The 16,732-nt window shown below is 40.9% G+C and overlaps 1 protein-coding gene across 1 annotated transcript; it reads right to left on the reverse strand.

The window, feature by feature from the left end:
• Positions 1 to 1,566: 1,566 nt before the first annotated feature.
• On the reverse strand, positions 1,567 to 15,996 carry LOC133976305 (indian hedgehog B protein-like). The gene is made up of 3 exons (XM_062414487.1): positions 15,103 to 15,996; positions 9,100 to 9,361; positions 1,567 to 3,361 (listed from the first exon to the last, which is right to left on the reverse strand). The coding sequence occupies exons 1-3, from the start codon at positions 15,400 to 15,402 to the stop codon at positions 2,646 to 2,648; spliced, it is 1,278 nt and encodes a 425-aa protein (XP_062270471.1). The 5' UTR covers positions 15,403 to 15,996; the 3' UTR covers positions 1,567 to 2,645.
• Positions 15,997 to 16,732: the final 736 nt, after the last annotated feature.

The raw sequence follows: 16,732 nt of genomic DNA on the forward strand, positions 1-16,732 counted from the left end.
CGTAACTCTAATCCCGTTGACAGCTTCTTAAAGGTGCAATGCGTAATTTAATCCTGTTTCATGTGCAACAAGACAAAATAAACAACAAAAAGCAGGTGGTATGTTTTATGGAGGAAGAAGAAGAAGAAGTGCAGGTGCAGATATCTTCCACTTCTCTGCTCTCTCTCTCTTAATTGATGGAGAGACTTGGAGCTTTGGATATGGAGAGATATTAGGTTTCCTCCTCATGCTCTTAAAGGCGCAGCGGGAGCGTCCCTGCTGTTATTATTAGCCGACAACTGTTGCATATGTGCAACTGGTGTGTGTGTGTGTGTGTGTGTGTGTGTGTGTGTCAGGGTTATTATGGTTACCTAAAACTAAAACTAGCACAGTGAAAAACTACATAAAAACTACAATGAACAATGCAAAACTAACTCAAACTAAACTGAATTTGCAGATTTAAAAAAAAATCAGCTTAGTTTTAGTTTTCTTTTCATTTTCTCCATTTTTACTGTATTTTGTTCAGTTTGACTTGTTGAGATAAACAAACACAGCTCATCTGACCTCAGTAATACCTGGAAAACTCAAACTAAAGAAAATCTAAACTAAAAACTACTTCATCACTAGTTTAACTAACTAAAACTAAACTGAAATAGAAAAGCAAACTAATGAAAATGTCAAAACTATAATAACCCTGGTGTGTGTGTGTGTGTGTGTGTGCATTAATAGTTCACACACACACACACACACACACACACACACACACACACACACACACACACACACACACACACACACACACACACACACACACACACACACACACAGCTCTTTCCAGTCAGATGTGAGGATCTAAATCAGTCCTGATCCTCGCTGGCATTCATCAGCTGCTGCTTTATAATGAATAATAGGGGAGATCAGGGTCGGTCGTCACATTCAGCAGATCTCGGCCTCTAGAGGGCGACGTTACAAAAGTGTTGGGGAGGCAGCTGTGGCTCAGGAGGGAGAGCGGGTCATCCACCTCCTTCCCTCCTTCCTTCTGTCCTTCTTCCCTTTCTTCCTTCTGTCCTTCCTTCCTTCCCTCCGTCCTTCCTTCCTTCCTTCTGTCCTTCCTTCCTTCATTCTTCCCTTTCTTCTTCCTTCCTTCCCCCCTTCCTTCATTCTTCCCTTTCTTTCTTCCTTCCTTACTTCCTTCCGTCCTTCTTCCTTTCTGCCTGTCTGTCCTTCTTCCCTTTCTTCCATCTTTTCTTCCTGTCTCCTTTTCCTTCCATCCTTCTGTCCAGTCATCCTTTCTTCCCTCCTTTCTTCCTTCCTTCCTTCCATCTTTTTAATTGTTCGGCCCACATCAGATCATGCCTTCTCTGTTCCTATCTGACACTTTCGACGTTCATTACAAATTAAAAGTGAATCTATTAAGTAAACGGTTTATGATGAATTCAAAGGAAAGTAAAAAGTGTGACTACCAACCCTGATCTCCCCTACAGGAGGTGCAATTCATTACTCCGCCACTAGATGTCAGTAAAGGACAGGAAAGCACGTTCATGTCACACTACACCAAAATAAAAACAACACAAACAACAACACAGCTCATTTCTGTATAATTTAATTTAAAAAATAGATCTTTTCATATCTCTTCACCCACAATAACTTCATAGATATTATTATTTGGATTTCTGTAAACAAACAACACTTAAATATAAACGCTATCATTCGTCCTAAAAGATTTTTCTGTATTAAAGCAGTAAAAGTTACACAATATACAACTCAGGCACCTGCTGCACTATGACACACAATCCCTTAAAATACCATTAATTTATCATTTTAATAGTGTTTATGTTATAATTATAGATAAATTAATGTGTTGTGATTTAGAAGTTATTTCCCCTTAATTTACACATTTTAAGTATTCGAAAAGTTGCAAAATAATGATATTTATTAAATTAAATAAGTTATTCAGTATTCAGGTGTTTTAAAGGGAAATTAACGGATTATCTGCACAGTTTCGAGGCTTTTCTGACTAAATAACATGAAAGCAATCCTTTATTTTATACTTAAAAAGTGCCTTAATTATTTTGCTTATGGTGAAATTTCACTGATTGCTTTCATGTTATTTTATTAAGTGTTTTATTTAACCACCTTAAAGCAATGAAGAAAACCCATTAAAAACCCCTAAATTGCTTATAATATGATTATTTATCTTCTAATTAACACCAAACATGAGTCAACATGTTAAACACCTTAATACTGAATAAGAATCCCTTAAAAATGTTAAATAATTTAACCTTAAACTTCATTTGTGTGTCAATTAAGGGGAAAATTAAGGGTGTTTTTTTCTTAGAATGAGGACGTAATTAAGTTAATTAAACACCTTGATATAAGATTAAGGTGTTTTTAGGAGTAATTAATGGATATTTTAAGGGGTTTTTGTTTCATAATGTTTTAAGGATACACGTGTTTATAAAAAAAGTCTCTTTGTGCTCAGCTTTGTGTTTCGGGAGGATTCGTCTGTGTCAGTTCACAGCTTCTTCTTCTTCTTCCCTTTTTTTTCCAGTTAAAAAAACTCCCATGAGGCCTTAGCAGCAACCCAAATTCGGGGTGGGGGGGAGGGGGGGGGGGTTTACATCCCACATCGTCACAAGGTGAGAGGGGGTGAGTCTCTCCGTCTCTCACCTGTCGCCCTGAGCAACGCCCAGCGGGTGGAGGCGTCCCGACTCCAGCAACAGCCCCCCCAGCCAGTGTAAAAGCCGCGAGTACCAGTGGACGCCGTCCCCCGGGTGCGTGGCGGCGCCGGTCCAGCTGTGCAGCACCCTGAGCGGAGACAGCGCCCAGTGAGCCAAGGAGTGCTGGTCCACCACCGCGTAGCAGGACGCCACCACGCCGTCCACCACCAGCGTCCCCCGCTCCGTTAAAGGTGCAAACGCGCCCCTGCTCTGCCTCGCCGTTACCCGGGTGATGTGAGAGAGCCGCCCCTCGCTGTGGCTCCGCCCCTCGCCGTGGCTCCGCCCCCCTTCGCCCTCCACCACCAGCACACACTGACCCGGCCGGGCGTCGCTGGCGTACACAGTCCTCAGGGCGCCGCGGGCCGGCACCGCCCCCTCCGAGCAGTTCCCCTCGGACGCGAACAGGAGGTGGGCGGCGGTCAGCGAGAGGACGGCGCCGGATTCAGTGTGGAGGGTGTAGAAGAGGGTTAGGGTCGAAGGATCGCGGTCCAGGAAGGTGATGACCTCGCTGTAGACGAGCGTGCCGCCGCCGTCGCCGCCAGACGACGTCAGGACGCGCTCGCCGGGTCGGAGGTCGCGGACGAGCTTCCGATGGCCGTCCGGCAGGCTGACCGACGCGTCGCCGGGGAAACAACCTCCTGACTTTGCCGCCACTGAGTGATCTGAGAAGAGACGAGAAGATTTTAATGCTTAAATCCTGAAAGTACGGAAGCTCAAACCTGCCGGAAAAATAACAAGAGTTAGAAAAGTTAGAAAAAATTAAAATGATGGATGCTAGTCTCAAATTTTGAGTAGTTGTCGCATAATTTAGACTTAAAAGCTTAATAAAATTTAACATATTTAATAATTCTGGCTTAATAACTCTTATTATTATTTGTTCTTACATATATTTTAGTGCTTTCTTGAGTCTCTTTTGACAAAATAAAAGGTGTTTAAGTGTAATATCCCTCCGAACACTAGGGGGCGCGTACGTTAAAGGTTATTTAAGTTCATGCCAGGTGCTCAGATAACATTACTAAGCTGTTTATTTATTATAATTTAGTATTTATATATAATCACTGGTGAGAAAATAAACATATTATTATATTAAATATTGTAAAAGACTGAATATCGAGTCATAATTTTGGATTGCTGTCTTATAATTTGAAATAAAATTGATTACTAATAACTTTTTTATTGCATTTATTTTAATATAAAGTCAGTATTTGTCCTCCGTATATTTTATCCTATATTAAGCCTTTAAATATTTGCCATTCTTTACATTTTCTTATATCTTATTTATTTTCCAGGCAGGATTCGACTCCGTACTTAAAAGCTCCGACAAACAATAAAATCTTTCCGACTCCCTTTAAATAAATATTGACTCTTTATTTCTTTTTTCTTTCTTTCCCACGCTCGACATGAAAGAACAATAACGGAGCCGCCAGATAAAAACGCTCCTGTTTTCAGCCTGATTGTGTGTTCAGGTTTGAGTGGTTTTAGTCTGGAGTTTATCGGAGGGATAAATATTTGGGGAAGGAGAAGAAAAGCCGAAGCGAAGGAGATAAGATGAGTCAGCTGAAGGAGGAAAAGGAGGAAAAGGAGGAGAGCAGCAGAAACCAGCATATTAAAGAATAAATTTAATATAAATATACAGAATCATTATAAAACTACTCAATTACATGTATTTTATTCAGTTATTTATTGTGTTTGTTAATTTATTGTATTATTTTGTATATTTTTGTTAGTCCAGCAGTTGTCAGGTTTATATTTTATTATTAATATTAAATGTTATAAGTAGAAATTATAGTTTATAAAGTGTAATATTTATTTATGTTACTTTTTTTTAATGTCATGAGTCAACATTTTTGCATTTCTGGTGTATTATCTCAAAATAATAATGATTATATTGTCATAACAGTACAATTATAATATCACTCAAATTGATTTCTATGTAATTTATAATATTGTGTATATTAATTTATTTTATTACATATATTTTGTATTTATTTCTTCTTTTTTTTACAGACTGGCAGCTATCAAGTGTACATTTTAATTTATTATATATGTTAATTTATTGTATTATTTTTTATATTTTTTTTAAATAATGTGTTAGTCTAGCAGTTGTCAGGTTTATATTATTATATATTATTAAATATTATAAGTGTAAATGTTTGTGTGTGTGTCATTTATTCCATTGCCACATAGACTTCAATTCATTTTTTATTATAATGGACGTCTATGGGAGCCATTTCTTTAATCTGACACTACAAAAAAATTAAAAACCCTGGAAATTAATCTTTTTACTCATCAATTAAATATCCGAGACTATTATAATAATAATCCCCCCAAACTAAATTCAATTTGCATTCAGTATATTGGATAAAACCCCCTTTTCATCTGCTTTTTTCACAATTTTTCTTCCTATTTTCTGGCATTGAAGGGGTTAAAAGTCTGAAATGAATTAAATCAATGCTTTGGATCAATAGAGGAGAAGTGGATTAGAAGATACATGCAAAGAAAACTGGTAAGAAATTCTCAAATATGCTTTTTTTATGGCATCAAATATAAATGGAAAATGTGCCAGTAAAAAATATTAGTGTACAAAAATGAATCTAATCTCTTAATCCTGAACCCATATGCTCCATCACACAGACACTTCCTCCATTATTATTATTATTATATTAATTATCAGACATAAATACTTCATATTAAGTCACTATGGAACAAAAGATATTACCTTCCTAATGAATTAACTCTCTTGTTGTTCATCTGGAGCAGCTGAAGTCTGTGTTGATGTTAATAAACTCCTTTAATCCTCCTTTTTTCCCCCCTTTCTTTCAGTCCAGTCCTTCATCTACAGCGGTCCTGCTGCTGCCCCCTAGTGGTTACTTCCTCGTGCTCAGCTGCCCCCCTCCCCCCCCTCCTCCCCCCTCGTTAAGTGCCTCGTTAAGAAGGGATTTGGGGAAGGAGGAAGGTTGTTGTTGCTCCTCAGTTACAACTCAATCTTTTCTTTTCCTCAGCTGGCTGGATTTGTCTTCGCGTGACTGATTTCTTTTCCTTGTCTTGTTTTGAGGAACTTTGGAGGAAAGATATAAAATAAAAAACACAGAGAGAGAAAAGAGAGGGAGAGAGAGAGAGAGGGAGAGAGAGAGAGAGAGAGAGAGAGAGAGAGAGAGAGAGAGAGGGGAGAGGGGAGAGGGGGGGGGGAAGGGGGGAGAAATCAAAAAACATGAGAAAAAAAATACCAACTTGATTGGTTGCCCGTCTGATCAAGTCAAGGACTGGGCCCTCGCAACCCGATCTGGGAGGGAAGGAGAGGAAGAAGAAGAGGAAGAAGGAGAGGAAGAAGAGAGGAAGGAAGGAAGGAAAAGAGAAAAAGACAGATACAGTAGGAAAAAGGAGAATCTCAGTTACCACTCAGTGTAAAAAAAAAAATGTGTCGGAGGGGATTTAACCTTCGTGTCGTCCTCGTCTGTTTTGACTGTTCCTTCTTTCCTTCTCTTCCTTCCTTCCTTCCTTCCTTATTTCCTTCCGTCTGTCCTTCCTCCCTCCCTTGTTTCTCTCTTTCTTTCCTTCCTCTCTCTTTCCTCCCTTCCTTCTTTCCTTCCTCCATCCCGCTTTCTTCCTTCCTCCCCCCCTCCTTCTTTCCTTTCCCTCCTTCCTTCCTTCCCTCTGTCCTTCCTCCCTTCTTTCCTTCTTCCTTCCTTCCTCCCTCCTTTCCTTCCTTCCTTTCTTCCCTCCTTCCTTCCTCCCTCCCTCCTTCCTTCCTTCCTCCTTTCCTTCTTTCCTTCCTTCCTTCCTTCCTTCCTTCCTTCCTCCCTCCCTTACTTCCTTCTTCCTCCCTTCCATCCTTCCTTCCTTCCTCCCTTCCATCCTTCCTTCTTCCCTTCCCTCCCTTCCCTGACTTGAGGACAACAGGAGGGTTAAACTCTCTTTTTAACAAGCATGTGTGACTTTCAGCACATTTTTTTTTTTGGGGGGGGGTTTGGATGGGTTGGTGTCACACTCGTGTTACTTTTCATGCCGCCTGCAAACTTTCCCCCAAAAACACAAACACACTGTTACATGTTGAATGTGAAGGAAAGCAGCTCCTATAATAAGCTTCAGTTGTATCAGGTATCTCATTTTTCTCTATTTTTTTAACTTATATATATATATATTATATAATGTTTAGTATCTCATAAGTTTACATTTTGAGCCATTATGTCAAAATTATTCTTTAATATTTGAGTCAAAATGTATTTTAGCTTCTGTCTATTTGTCTCTTAATATTGTCTTTAACCTTTGTGTTGTCCTCCCGGGTCAAACTGACCCCGTCTGTTTTAACTGTTCCTTCTTTCCTCCCTCCTTCTTTCCTTCTCTCCTTTCCTTCATCCCTTCCTTCTTTCCCCCCTCCCTCCTTCTCTCTGTCCTCTCTCCCTCCTTCCTTCCTTTCCATCTGTCCTACCTTCATTCCCTCCTACCTTCCTCCCTTCCTTCCTCTGTCCTTCTTTCCTTCCTCCCTCCTTTCCTTCCTTCCTCCCTCCCTCCTTTATTTCTTCCTTCCTTCCTTCCCTTCCTCCCTTCCGTCTTTCCTTTTCCTTCCTCCCTTCTTTTCCTTCCTTCCTCCCTCCTTTCCTTCCTTCCTTCCCTCCTACTTTTATTTCTTCCGTCCTTCCTTCTTTCCTTTCCTTCCTCCCTTCTTTCCTCCCTTCCTTCTTTCCTTTCCTTCCTCCCTTCTTTCCTTCCTTCTTTTCTCCCTCCCTCCTTCCTTCCTCCTTTCCTTCCTTCCTTGACCAGAGGACAACAGGATGGTTAAATCATAATTTAGACTCAAATCATCACTTCTGTGTAGTTTTTGTTGCATAGCAACCGATCTACAGGCTTTATTTCTCCTCTTTAATCTCTCTGTTCCTCTTTAATCACCTGTAGCTGTACGAGGCACCGACCAGCCTCCGTCTGTGTGAGTAAAGCAGAGAAAAGCCGTTAACAGCTCACAGTGTGATGCAGAACGACGGCCTGACTGAGGGACACGAGGTGAGTGGCAGACGAGGAGGAAGACGAAGAGGAGGAAGACGAGGAAGAAGCTTTGCAAAGCGCCTGTAAGATGCAAAAAGCAAGAGGAGAGTTAGCTGGTGTGTCGGAGGAAGAGGAAGAAGAGGAGGAAGAAGAGGAAGAGTGACACCAACAACTGTTAGAAAGGAAACAGAAAAAGCAGCTGAAGCAGTTTCCTCCAAAAAAAAGCTGACGTCAGATTTAAATATCAGGTAGAAAAACGGCAGCGTTGACTAGTTTCTGCTTCTCTTATTGTTAAGCATTTGATTTAATTCTTATAGTATTGACATGTTTCTAGTACAGCTGGGTGTGATGTCATCATAATGCATTTAATTATCAATATCACTGCACTGTTTTATGCATTATTAACATGTTTCACTCTGCAGAAAGCTCTCAAATGTTAAATATCTTGTAGTTAAAAGCAGATATAAGCATTTAAATGTGAATTAATGTTCAGTATTTTAGTGCAATTGTAACTTATCTTAGAAAGGAATGCTTTATATTATTATATTTTGCTATATATTGTTATTCATTATTAGTTTATACAGCAGGAAACACTTCAGAGTGTCCGAAAAGTTATAGTTATATATTAATAAACACTTATATCTGCTACATTATAATGTGTTATAGACTATTTAACTCTTTATATGCTGAGTTTTTGTGGTTTAAAGTTAATTTTTTTGTTTAATTTGTAGCAATTCTGCAGAAACCTTCATTAAAATCATTTCTTTGTGTATTTTCTGTTGCTAATTAGTAGAGTTAAACTATTAAACTCTTTATATTCTGAGTATTAACGCTAAATAAGGGAAGTTATGGTGATTTTTGCAGTTTGGTTTGTACCAATTCTGCAGAAACCTTCTCTAAAATCATTACTTTATGTATCTACTGTTGTTAAATAGTCGAATATTAATGTCATTTTTCAGAGAAAGCAGATGCATGAAAAGGAACAGGGTTGCATGTTCTTCGCTCTCTCTGCATGCTTTCCCTTCACTTTCACATTTAACCCATTTAACCCTTTACATACTGTTCATATTGTGTTTAGAATTGTATTTGTGGCGTTTTTACAAGCTGTTAAATGTCAAAATGGATCAAATTTGACCTGAACAGAACAGTATATAAGGGGTTAAACTCATTCTGTATGCTTCATCTCTTTATTTCTCTCTTTCCCCCTATTACCTTATTAAAACTATTAACTTTGGACCACTTTAGGTAAAGTTTCAGGGTAAAAAAAAGACATTTGTGGCGTTTTCACAGCTGTTAAATGTCACAATGTGTCGTATTTGATGCTGAACAGTATGTAAGGGTTAAAATAAGTCTAAAAATATTATAATTAATTAAACAGCATTCAGCAGCAGAGCACTATGAGCCGCTGCGTTCTCCTCACCTGACTTGACGCTGCAGTGGATGTGAGCTTTGGACTCGTAGTAAACCCAGTCGAACCCGGCTTCCACCGCCAGCCGAGCCAGCATGGCGTACTTGTTCCTGTCCCGGTCCGACGTGGTGATGTCCACCGCTCGGCCCTCGTAGTGCAGCGACTCCTCCGAGTGGTGGCCGTCCTCGTCCCAGCCCTCCGTGACCCGCAGTCGGACCCCGGGCCACAGGTTCATCACCGAGATGGCCAGAGAGTTCAGCTTGTCTTTGCAGCGCTGGAAAGGACGAGACACAGCAGAGAATAAATGTAAATATCGTTGTGTATATTGTTGAATATTGCAGACAAATGATGGTTAAACATGTCTTTCTCTTCCAGTACCAGATTTTAGAAGCTGGCTGCAGGAGTTTTCTGTAATTTAACATTTATTTATGAAAGTTTAAAAGAAAACACTGCAAAAAAAAAATCCATCTTTGTGACATAAAAGCAGGTTTAAATGTGGGATTAGTGTATTTAAAAGCTACATAATGATAATAAATAGGAAGTCAGCATTATTTGGAGAGATGTGGATGTTTACCAGGGAAGGAGAGTCTGATGAAAAGCTGCTATCCAGTTGCATTATGGGAAATGTAGGAGTATTTTAGGGGGTTAAATGTCTTCTGCCACTTTATCTCTGCACTTCATTTGAAACTTTACTTTATTAATGCTTCTATTAAGGTTGAGAAAGAGAGCAGGAAGGAAGGAAGGAAGGAAGAAAGGAAGGAAGGAAGGAAGGAAGGAAGGAAGGAAGGAAGGAAGGAAGAAAGGAAGGAAGGAAGGAAGGAAGGAAGGAAGGAAGGAGGGAAGGAAGGAAAGAGGGAAGGAAGGAAAGAGGGAAGGAAGGAAGGAAGGAAGGAAGGAAGGAAGGAAGGAAGGAAAGAGGGAAGGAAGGAAAGATGGAAGGAAGGAAAGAGGTAAGGAAGGAAGGAAAGAAGGAAGGAAGGAAGGAAGGAAGGAAAAAAGGAAGGAAAGAATGAATGAAGTAAGGAAAGATGGAAGGAAGGAAAGAGGGAAGGAAGGATGGAATGAGGGAAGGAAAGAAGGAAGGAAGGAAGGAAGGAAAGAAGAAAGGAAGGAAGGAAGGAAAAAATGAAGGAATTAGTTTTACATTTTCTCAAATTTAAAACTACTAATTTGTTAATTTAAGCATTAATTGTGTCTGTTTTCTGATCTTTATTCAACCTCTTTGACCTTTGAACTCTTTCCTGCTGCTTGTTTCAAAATCTCCATGATGACGTGTGCCTCTTTTTTTTTAAACCCCCGTCGACCCAATCAGGATCAGTCTGAGCTCTTCACAAAGACTCATTCTACCTGCACCCATGAACCTAAACCCCCCCCGCCCCCCCGTCACCCCCTCTGTGGCTCCAGCCTTTCCCCCACAATGCACCCCTGCTGTCCCGAATCAGCCTCATGTTTGCTCTCTGTGGTGAGCGAAGGGAGACGGAGAGGAGGCTATGTTAAGGATGGATGGAGGGGTGAAAGGAGGGAGGGAGGGGTGGAGGAGGGAGGGGGGGGGGGGCTGCTACCTGAACAAGAGGTCCTCAGCGTCCCCTCTAAACCTGGAGTCTGGTTAGAGTGAGCAAACATAAGGTGAGAGGGCCTATTGAGGGGCTCGTTAACTCCCCTCCTGCTCTAAATAAGGCTTATAAATCCTCCTGTCTGCCTCGTTTATCAAGGCGACACCCCAAGGCGCCATTGTTAAAAAAAGAGGCGTCACGTGACCTCGTTTTTAGCTCCACCCATCACTTAAAACATTTATATATAAATCTGTAAGGGATGAAAAGAAGGATGATATCTGAGAAGCTGATGTTGGTTATAGTATTTATAGGAAGGAAGGAAGGAAGGAAGGAAGGAAGGAAGGGAGGACAGATGGAAGGACAGAAGGAATAAAGGAAGGAAGGAAGGAATGACAGATGGAAGGAGAGAAGGGAGGAAGGAAAGAGAGATGGAAGGAAGGAAGGAAGGGATGACAGAACGAAGGACAGAAGGAAGAAAGGAAGGAAGGAAGGAAAGGAAGGAATGACAGATGGAAGGAGAGAAGGAAGGAAGGATGGAACGAAGGAAGGAAGAAAGGGAGGAAGGACAGATAGAAAAGAAAAAAGGGAGGAAGGAAGAAAGGGAGGAAGGACAGATAGGAAAGAAAAAAGGGAGGAAGGAAGGAAGGATTGGACCCCTCAGCGGAGTGGTTCTGGTCCACGGGCCTCATGTTTGACCTCCCCGCCTTCATCTGTTACTACTACTATCTACAGTACTCCACTTATTAATAACTTATAACTCTACATAATGTTCATAATTACAGTTTAATCCAACATTAGGGGTCTATGTAAGCTGGAGTTCCTGCTGAGGGAGGAGGAGGTGAGGGAGGTGATGGAGGAGCTGAGGGAGGAGGTGATGGAGGAGGTGATGGAGGAGGTGGAGGAGCTGAGGGAGGAGGTGATGGAGGAGGTGGAAGAGCTGAGGGAGGAGGTGATGGAGGAGGTGATGGAGGAGGTGGAAGAGCTGAGGGAGGAGGTGATGGAGGAGGTGAGGGAGGAGGTGATGGAGGAGGTGAGGGAGGAGCTGAGAGAGGAGGTGATGGAGGAGGTGATGGAGGAGGTGGGCCGTTTAAAGCTTGTATCTTGTCCAATTTTCCATATAGGTGGAGTATTTATTAAAAAATGACACATAACGGCCTGCAGAGGGCGCTGTTTTCTTTTCTGTTTTTAAAGGTTACTTTTTCTTAAAAATTGTGCCAATATAGAAATAAATATGTATATTAATGAAGTTTAAAATGTATAATTAGCATATTTCCTTCACTTCTTATTGACTTATTAGATTTTGACACTTTGACTAACAGCATTAACCTTTAAATCAATCAATTAACCAATCAATTAAGGAGGAAATAGACTAAAATGAGGCTTTTTTAAACACTTTACCCTCATGCATCTCTCTCTACTTCAATGCATTTTTCTTTTCCTGGCATGCAATGTCTAAATTAACTCCTACACCATCTGATATGAAACATCCTTTATCCTAAATAAAAGGAAAGTTGATATAAATCAGGAGGTAAAAGTGATTTCCAGCAGCTCGCAGCCTCTGAAAGCTTCTCTCAGTGATGCAGCAGCCGCATGAATCTCAGTCTATTAAGGGTGAAAACTGGGATTAAACCCTATAAATGTCTTTTTCCATGTTGGCTGTGATAAGAATAGCTCGTGGCTCGGTGTGGCCACAGATGCCTTTTCACAGTGTTCAATGTGGATCTGAACGTCTCGTGTTTTCTCTGTGCGGTCGCGAGCAACGAGCTGGACTTCATAAATCAGACGATAGATTTTGTTGGTTTTCCTTTCAAGGTGTACAGATCGGCGGGGGTTTTCTGTAGGAGTGGTTTTAAGCACTAAACCACTGGCTGCACAAACATTGGACGCACAGGCTGACAACATGCGCCTATGCACACACCTCTACGCTGCAAGAAATGCCCCTCTGAACAGTCCATTTAGTCACATGTGGCGTCTAATAGTCTCATTTTGTTCAAGATGAGGAGACAGAATCAAGAAAAAAGCTCAATGTGCTTCCCTTGTTTCCAATTCAGAGGATTTTCTTCAATTAAAGTGGAGTAATCTGCCTTTATGGAGCCATTTTTACGCATGAAATCCTTAAAATGAGTGAAAATAATTGAAATAATAATCCAATTTAGTAGGCAAGTTAAAAAGGAAACAACCACTCATTAAAAAAAACAAGTTAAATGTGACAAAATGAGTCTTTTTGCAGTGTGGCTTCTCCTCTGAACAGTCGCGTCTGTATGCAGCAGCGGTGCAGCGCCCAGGAAAAAGCGAATAAAAAAGTCAAGGAGGCAAAAAAAAAAAATCGGTATAATTAAGGCTTCATCACAAGTGAAGTGGGTTATTTTTGCACATGTGTGCTGCAAAAACAAACAAAAAAGTAACACGGAATAGTAAAAGACAAACAGGACGCTGTCTGCTGTGGCTTGGAGCCCATAAATTGTGTGCAGGTCAACGCTGCAAGAAATGTCACACCAAGGGGGGGAAGTTGTTTTTTTTAAGACTCATGAGCATCCTTAAATGATTCCCTCCTTGTTTTAAAGCTGCACCTTTAAATCTGACCTCAGCACCCCGAAAAATAAATAAATTACTATTGTTTTACCTTTAACTTTGATTATTTTGCCATTCTGTCTGTTAGAGATGAGACAAACTCTTTAACGGCTTTAATGTACTTTGGATAGTTCTGTCATTAATATATCATCTTTCCCTAAGGGTTCATTAACTATCTTAACCATTATTATTATATATTATAGTAAACCACTCTACTATGCATTCATATTTCTTGCTGTAATTCACGTTATCCAGTGAAATGAGTCATTTAGCAGAGGAGATTTAAACACTTGCAGGTCTGATCCTAGAATCACCTCTGACCTAAACTTGATTTTAACTTTTTTTTGGCACATTTAAATCTTGAAATAAAGCAGAAACACTATTTTTAGATGACCTCACTCGCTCTTGGACGTTTTATTTGAATGAAAGTCTATTTAAATTAACCCTTGATGCTTTAAAAACAACGCATATCTGCTCTATTTCACACTCCAGCCCCCCTCCACATGCTGCAGTGTCTCCTCTCTCTCTCTCTCTCTGGTGGACATTTCTTACAGTGCGCGCAGCAGCAGAGGTGACAGCTCCAGACGGGAATGCGCGCTTTCATTCCCCACGTGGGTCTGTGGACATAAACGCTGCAGCTCTGAGAGGAAGCCCGCGGTCACAAGAGCCAGATATAAATACTTTATTCCTGGGGAAATTGGGAGTCAAATAAATTCCACCCGGGGCCACATCAATGACGGTGTCGTAAAAAATTTTGACAGTCCAAAAGGCGACTGTTAACTCTGGCCAGTCGGGCTAAAAACGAAAAAACGGTAAACATCAGTCCACGCTTGACCCGAGCTCTAACCAAATACGACTTTTGGCTGTTTTTCCACCAAAAAACATGATGTAAAACAGAGGACATAGTGTTTTAATTAAGAGAGACCGCTTTTCCATACATTTTTAGACGGGGTTGCCCCTTTTTTTTTTTTTTTTTTTTTACGCACGCGCTGCCCACAAAGCTGAACGTCTTGAAACTGGATGTTGGGAGGCAAGAAAGAAGCGAGCTGTGATTCAAAACTGCTCACCTTACACAATGCACACACACACAAAGGCCACTGTTTCTGGAGCTAAACTGAAGATAAAGTTGTGCAAACAATAAGGGATTGGGATTTTTTGTAAATCAGAGGAGCGCTTAAAATATTTGATTATAAAAAAAGCTCAAAGTGAAGCAGCTGCTGTGACTTCCAGCTTTAATTATAATAAGTCTTTGTTTAAGGAATATTTAAACACCTGAGATAAAGAAGCATTGGATTGTTGGGACCTTGCTGTGACGAGCCTTGAGTCAACAAGAAATGAGGAAAAAGATAACAGAGTCCACGAGTTTAAAGACTGAGCAAAGTGCACGAGAGAGAGAGAGAGAGAGAGAGAGAGAGAGAGAGAGAGAGAGAGAGAGAGAGAGAGAGAGAGAGAGAGAGAGAGAGAGAGAATGCTTCCAGACCAGGCTAAAGGGCACTACGGTGCACAGTTATTATACTTAACTCAAACTACATTAAAACTACATAAAAACTACAATGAACAATGCAAAACTAACTCAAACTAAACTGAATTTGCAGATAAAAATCAGCTTAGTTTTAGTTTTCTTTCCACTTTCTCTTCTTTTACTGTATTGTTCTCAGTTTGACTTGTTGAGATAAAGGAACACAGCTCATTTGACCTCAGTGTCAGCATTATTTCATCCTTTACAGCTTCTAGTAATCAATAATTTCCTATTAATACCTGAAACACTAAACACTAAACTACCTCAAACTAAACTAAAAACTACTTCATCACTTGTTAAACTCACTTAAAATAAACTGAAATAAATCATCATATCGTAATAACCCTGCTACGGTAGCCGGGGAGGGGTTACCTGTGTCATCATGCGGTCTGCACCTGTGTTCTCCTCATCCTTGAAGATGATGTCGGGGTTGTAGTTTGGGGTGAGCTCCTTGAAGCGCTCAGAGTTCCGGGTTATTTTCCCTTCGTATCTCCCGCTGGCTCCTAAAGTCTTCTCGGCCACGTTGGGGCTGAACTGCTTGTAGGCGAGTGGTGCCAGCTTCCTCGGTGACCGCCTCTTGCCATATCCTCTACCCGGCCCGCAGCCCTCGCTCACCGGGGAGAGGAGAAAGGCGCACCCGGCGAGGCACGTCACCAGAGCCGGGAGCCGCATTCCACCCCGGGGCCGGTGTGTAACCCCCGGGCGGGTGGCCAAAAATGTCACCACTGTATATCTTCAATGTGCCTCCTCCCTTTATAATTTTAGAGTGGAGGTAACGGAGCAGGACTCATCCAAGAGTCCCCAAAAAGTCGCCATTCCCCGTGCGTAAAAGTGGCCAAAATGCGCCGTTTTTTTGTTTTTTTTTTGGAGACGAAGAAGCTGGAACGAGCCGAACCTGAACCTCTCTGAGACCGGCTGACACTCTCCTGTCTCCTGTCCCGAGTGCACACACAGAGGCAGGGGCATAAATAGGCGAGGTGAGTTTATCTTGGCAGGCAGGTTCAAAGCTGCCTCTCTGTGTCGGAGCTGTGAGAAACGGGCTTCAGACAGAGCGTAGGCTGGCTGCGCCTTTTGGGCACGGCGGTCAAAGGGTGTCCCCGCAGCGGTTTCTGCCTCTCGGGTTTGTTCTCAATGCGTCCCTGTGGCGCAGCAGGGCTGTTGGCAGAAATGGAAATGGAAGAGATCCTACTACAGTATACAAGATGAGAAGAAGAAGAAGAAGGAGACCGCGCCCTGCTGGACCTGCCCTCCGCTCCGTCCTCTCCTCCCACCTTCATCTGTTTATTGTGTACAAAAGGATTAACAATTGGGTTTTTTATCATTTTAATCTTAAGATGTGGATGGAAGATCACTGCTTTGTGTGTCTTATGGAATGTTTGTTGTTATCATTAAAAGGCCTGCTGCTCTTCCCTTCCCCTGCACTGTTTAATGCTTTTAATACTAATCATTATTTTATGCTGCAAACTCATATTTTAATCTAGTTTTTTATTTATTTTCTCTTTTTCTACTTTTCTGCACTTTGCTTTTGTTTTGTTTTTAATTGTATGTTTTAATTTTTCCAATTGTTTACTATTACTGGGTTTTATTTTGTTCTTTGTTTCCAATTCTTACTCGGTATTAAATGCTCTATATTAATAAAGCTTTAGCCTTTACTTAACTTAACTTAACTTGGCCTTTATCCAAATAAAGTAGAAGGTGTGTGTGATCCCAAGCAAGGTGTGAGAGAGTATTTAGGATGGGATGCTCTTGTTTTGGGGTTGTATGCCCAGTGTTTAATGTGCATATGCTCCGTGTTCATCTTCTATTGGGTTAAAATCATATAGACTTATATGTTCGACCAATCATAAATTATTTCTTTGTTCTCTTAATAACTATAATAGTCATTCTGTATGTTTGCAGTCTCCTTATTGTACAGTAATAGTTGTTTAATCTTTAACCCAGCAGTGTATTATTTCATATTTGTGTTAAGTGTTTTCAGACCATTTCCTCATCAACGTTCAGC

This window comes from Scomber scombrus, chromosome 24 (genome assembly GCF_963691925.1).
Source record: "Scomber scombrus chromosome 24, fScoSco1.1, whole genome shotgun sequence".
Lineage (NCBI taxonomy): Eukaryota > Metazoa > Chordata > Actinopteri > Scombriformes > Scombridae > Scomber > Scomber scombrus.

What these genes read in the sequence shown, in the direction of transcription:
- LOC133976305 (XM_062414487.1), bottom strand. Translation starts at nt 15,402, where the DNA reads ATGCGGCTCCCGGCTCTGGTGACGTGCCTCGCCGGGTGCGCCTTTCTC. An exon ending in CAGACCGCATGATGACACAG is followed by an intron (nt 9,362 to 15,102) that starts GTAACCCCTCCC and finishes CGTCCTTTCCAG; the next exon opens with CGCTGCAAAGACAAGCTGAA. An exon ending in CCACTGCAGCGTCAAGTCAG is followed by an intron (nt 3,362 to 9,099) that starts GTGAGGAGAACG and finishes GTCTCTTCTCAG; the next exon opens with ATCACTCAGTGGCGGCAAAG.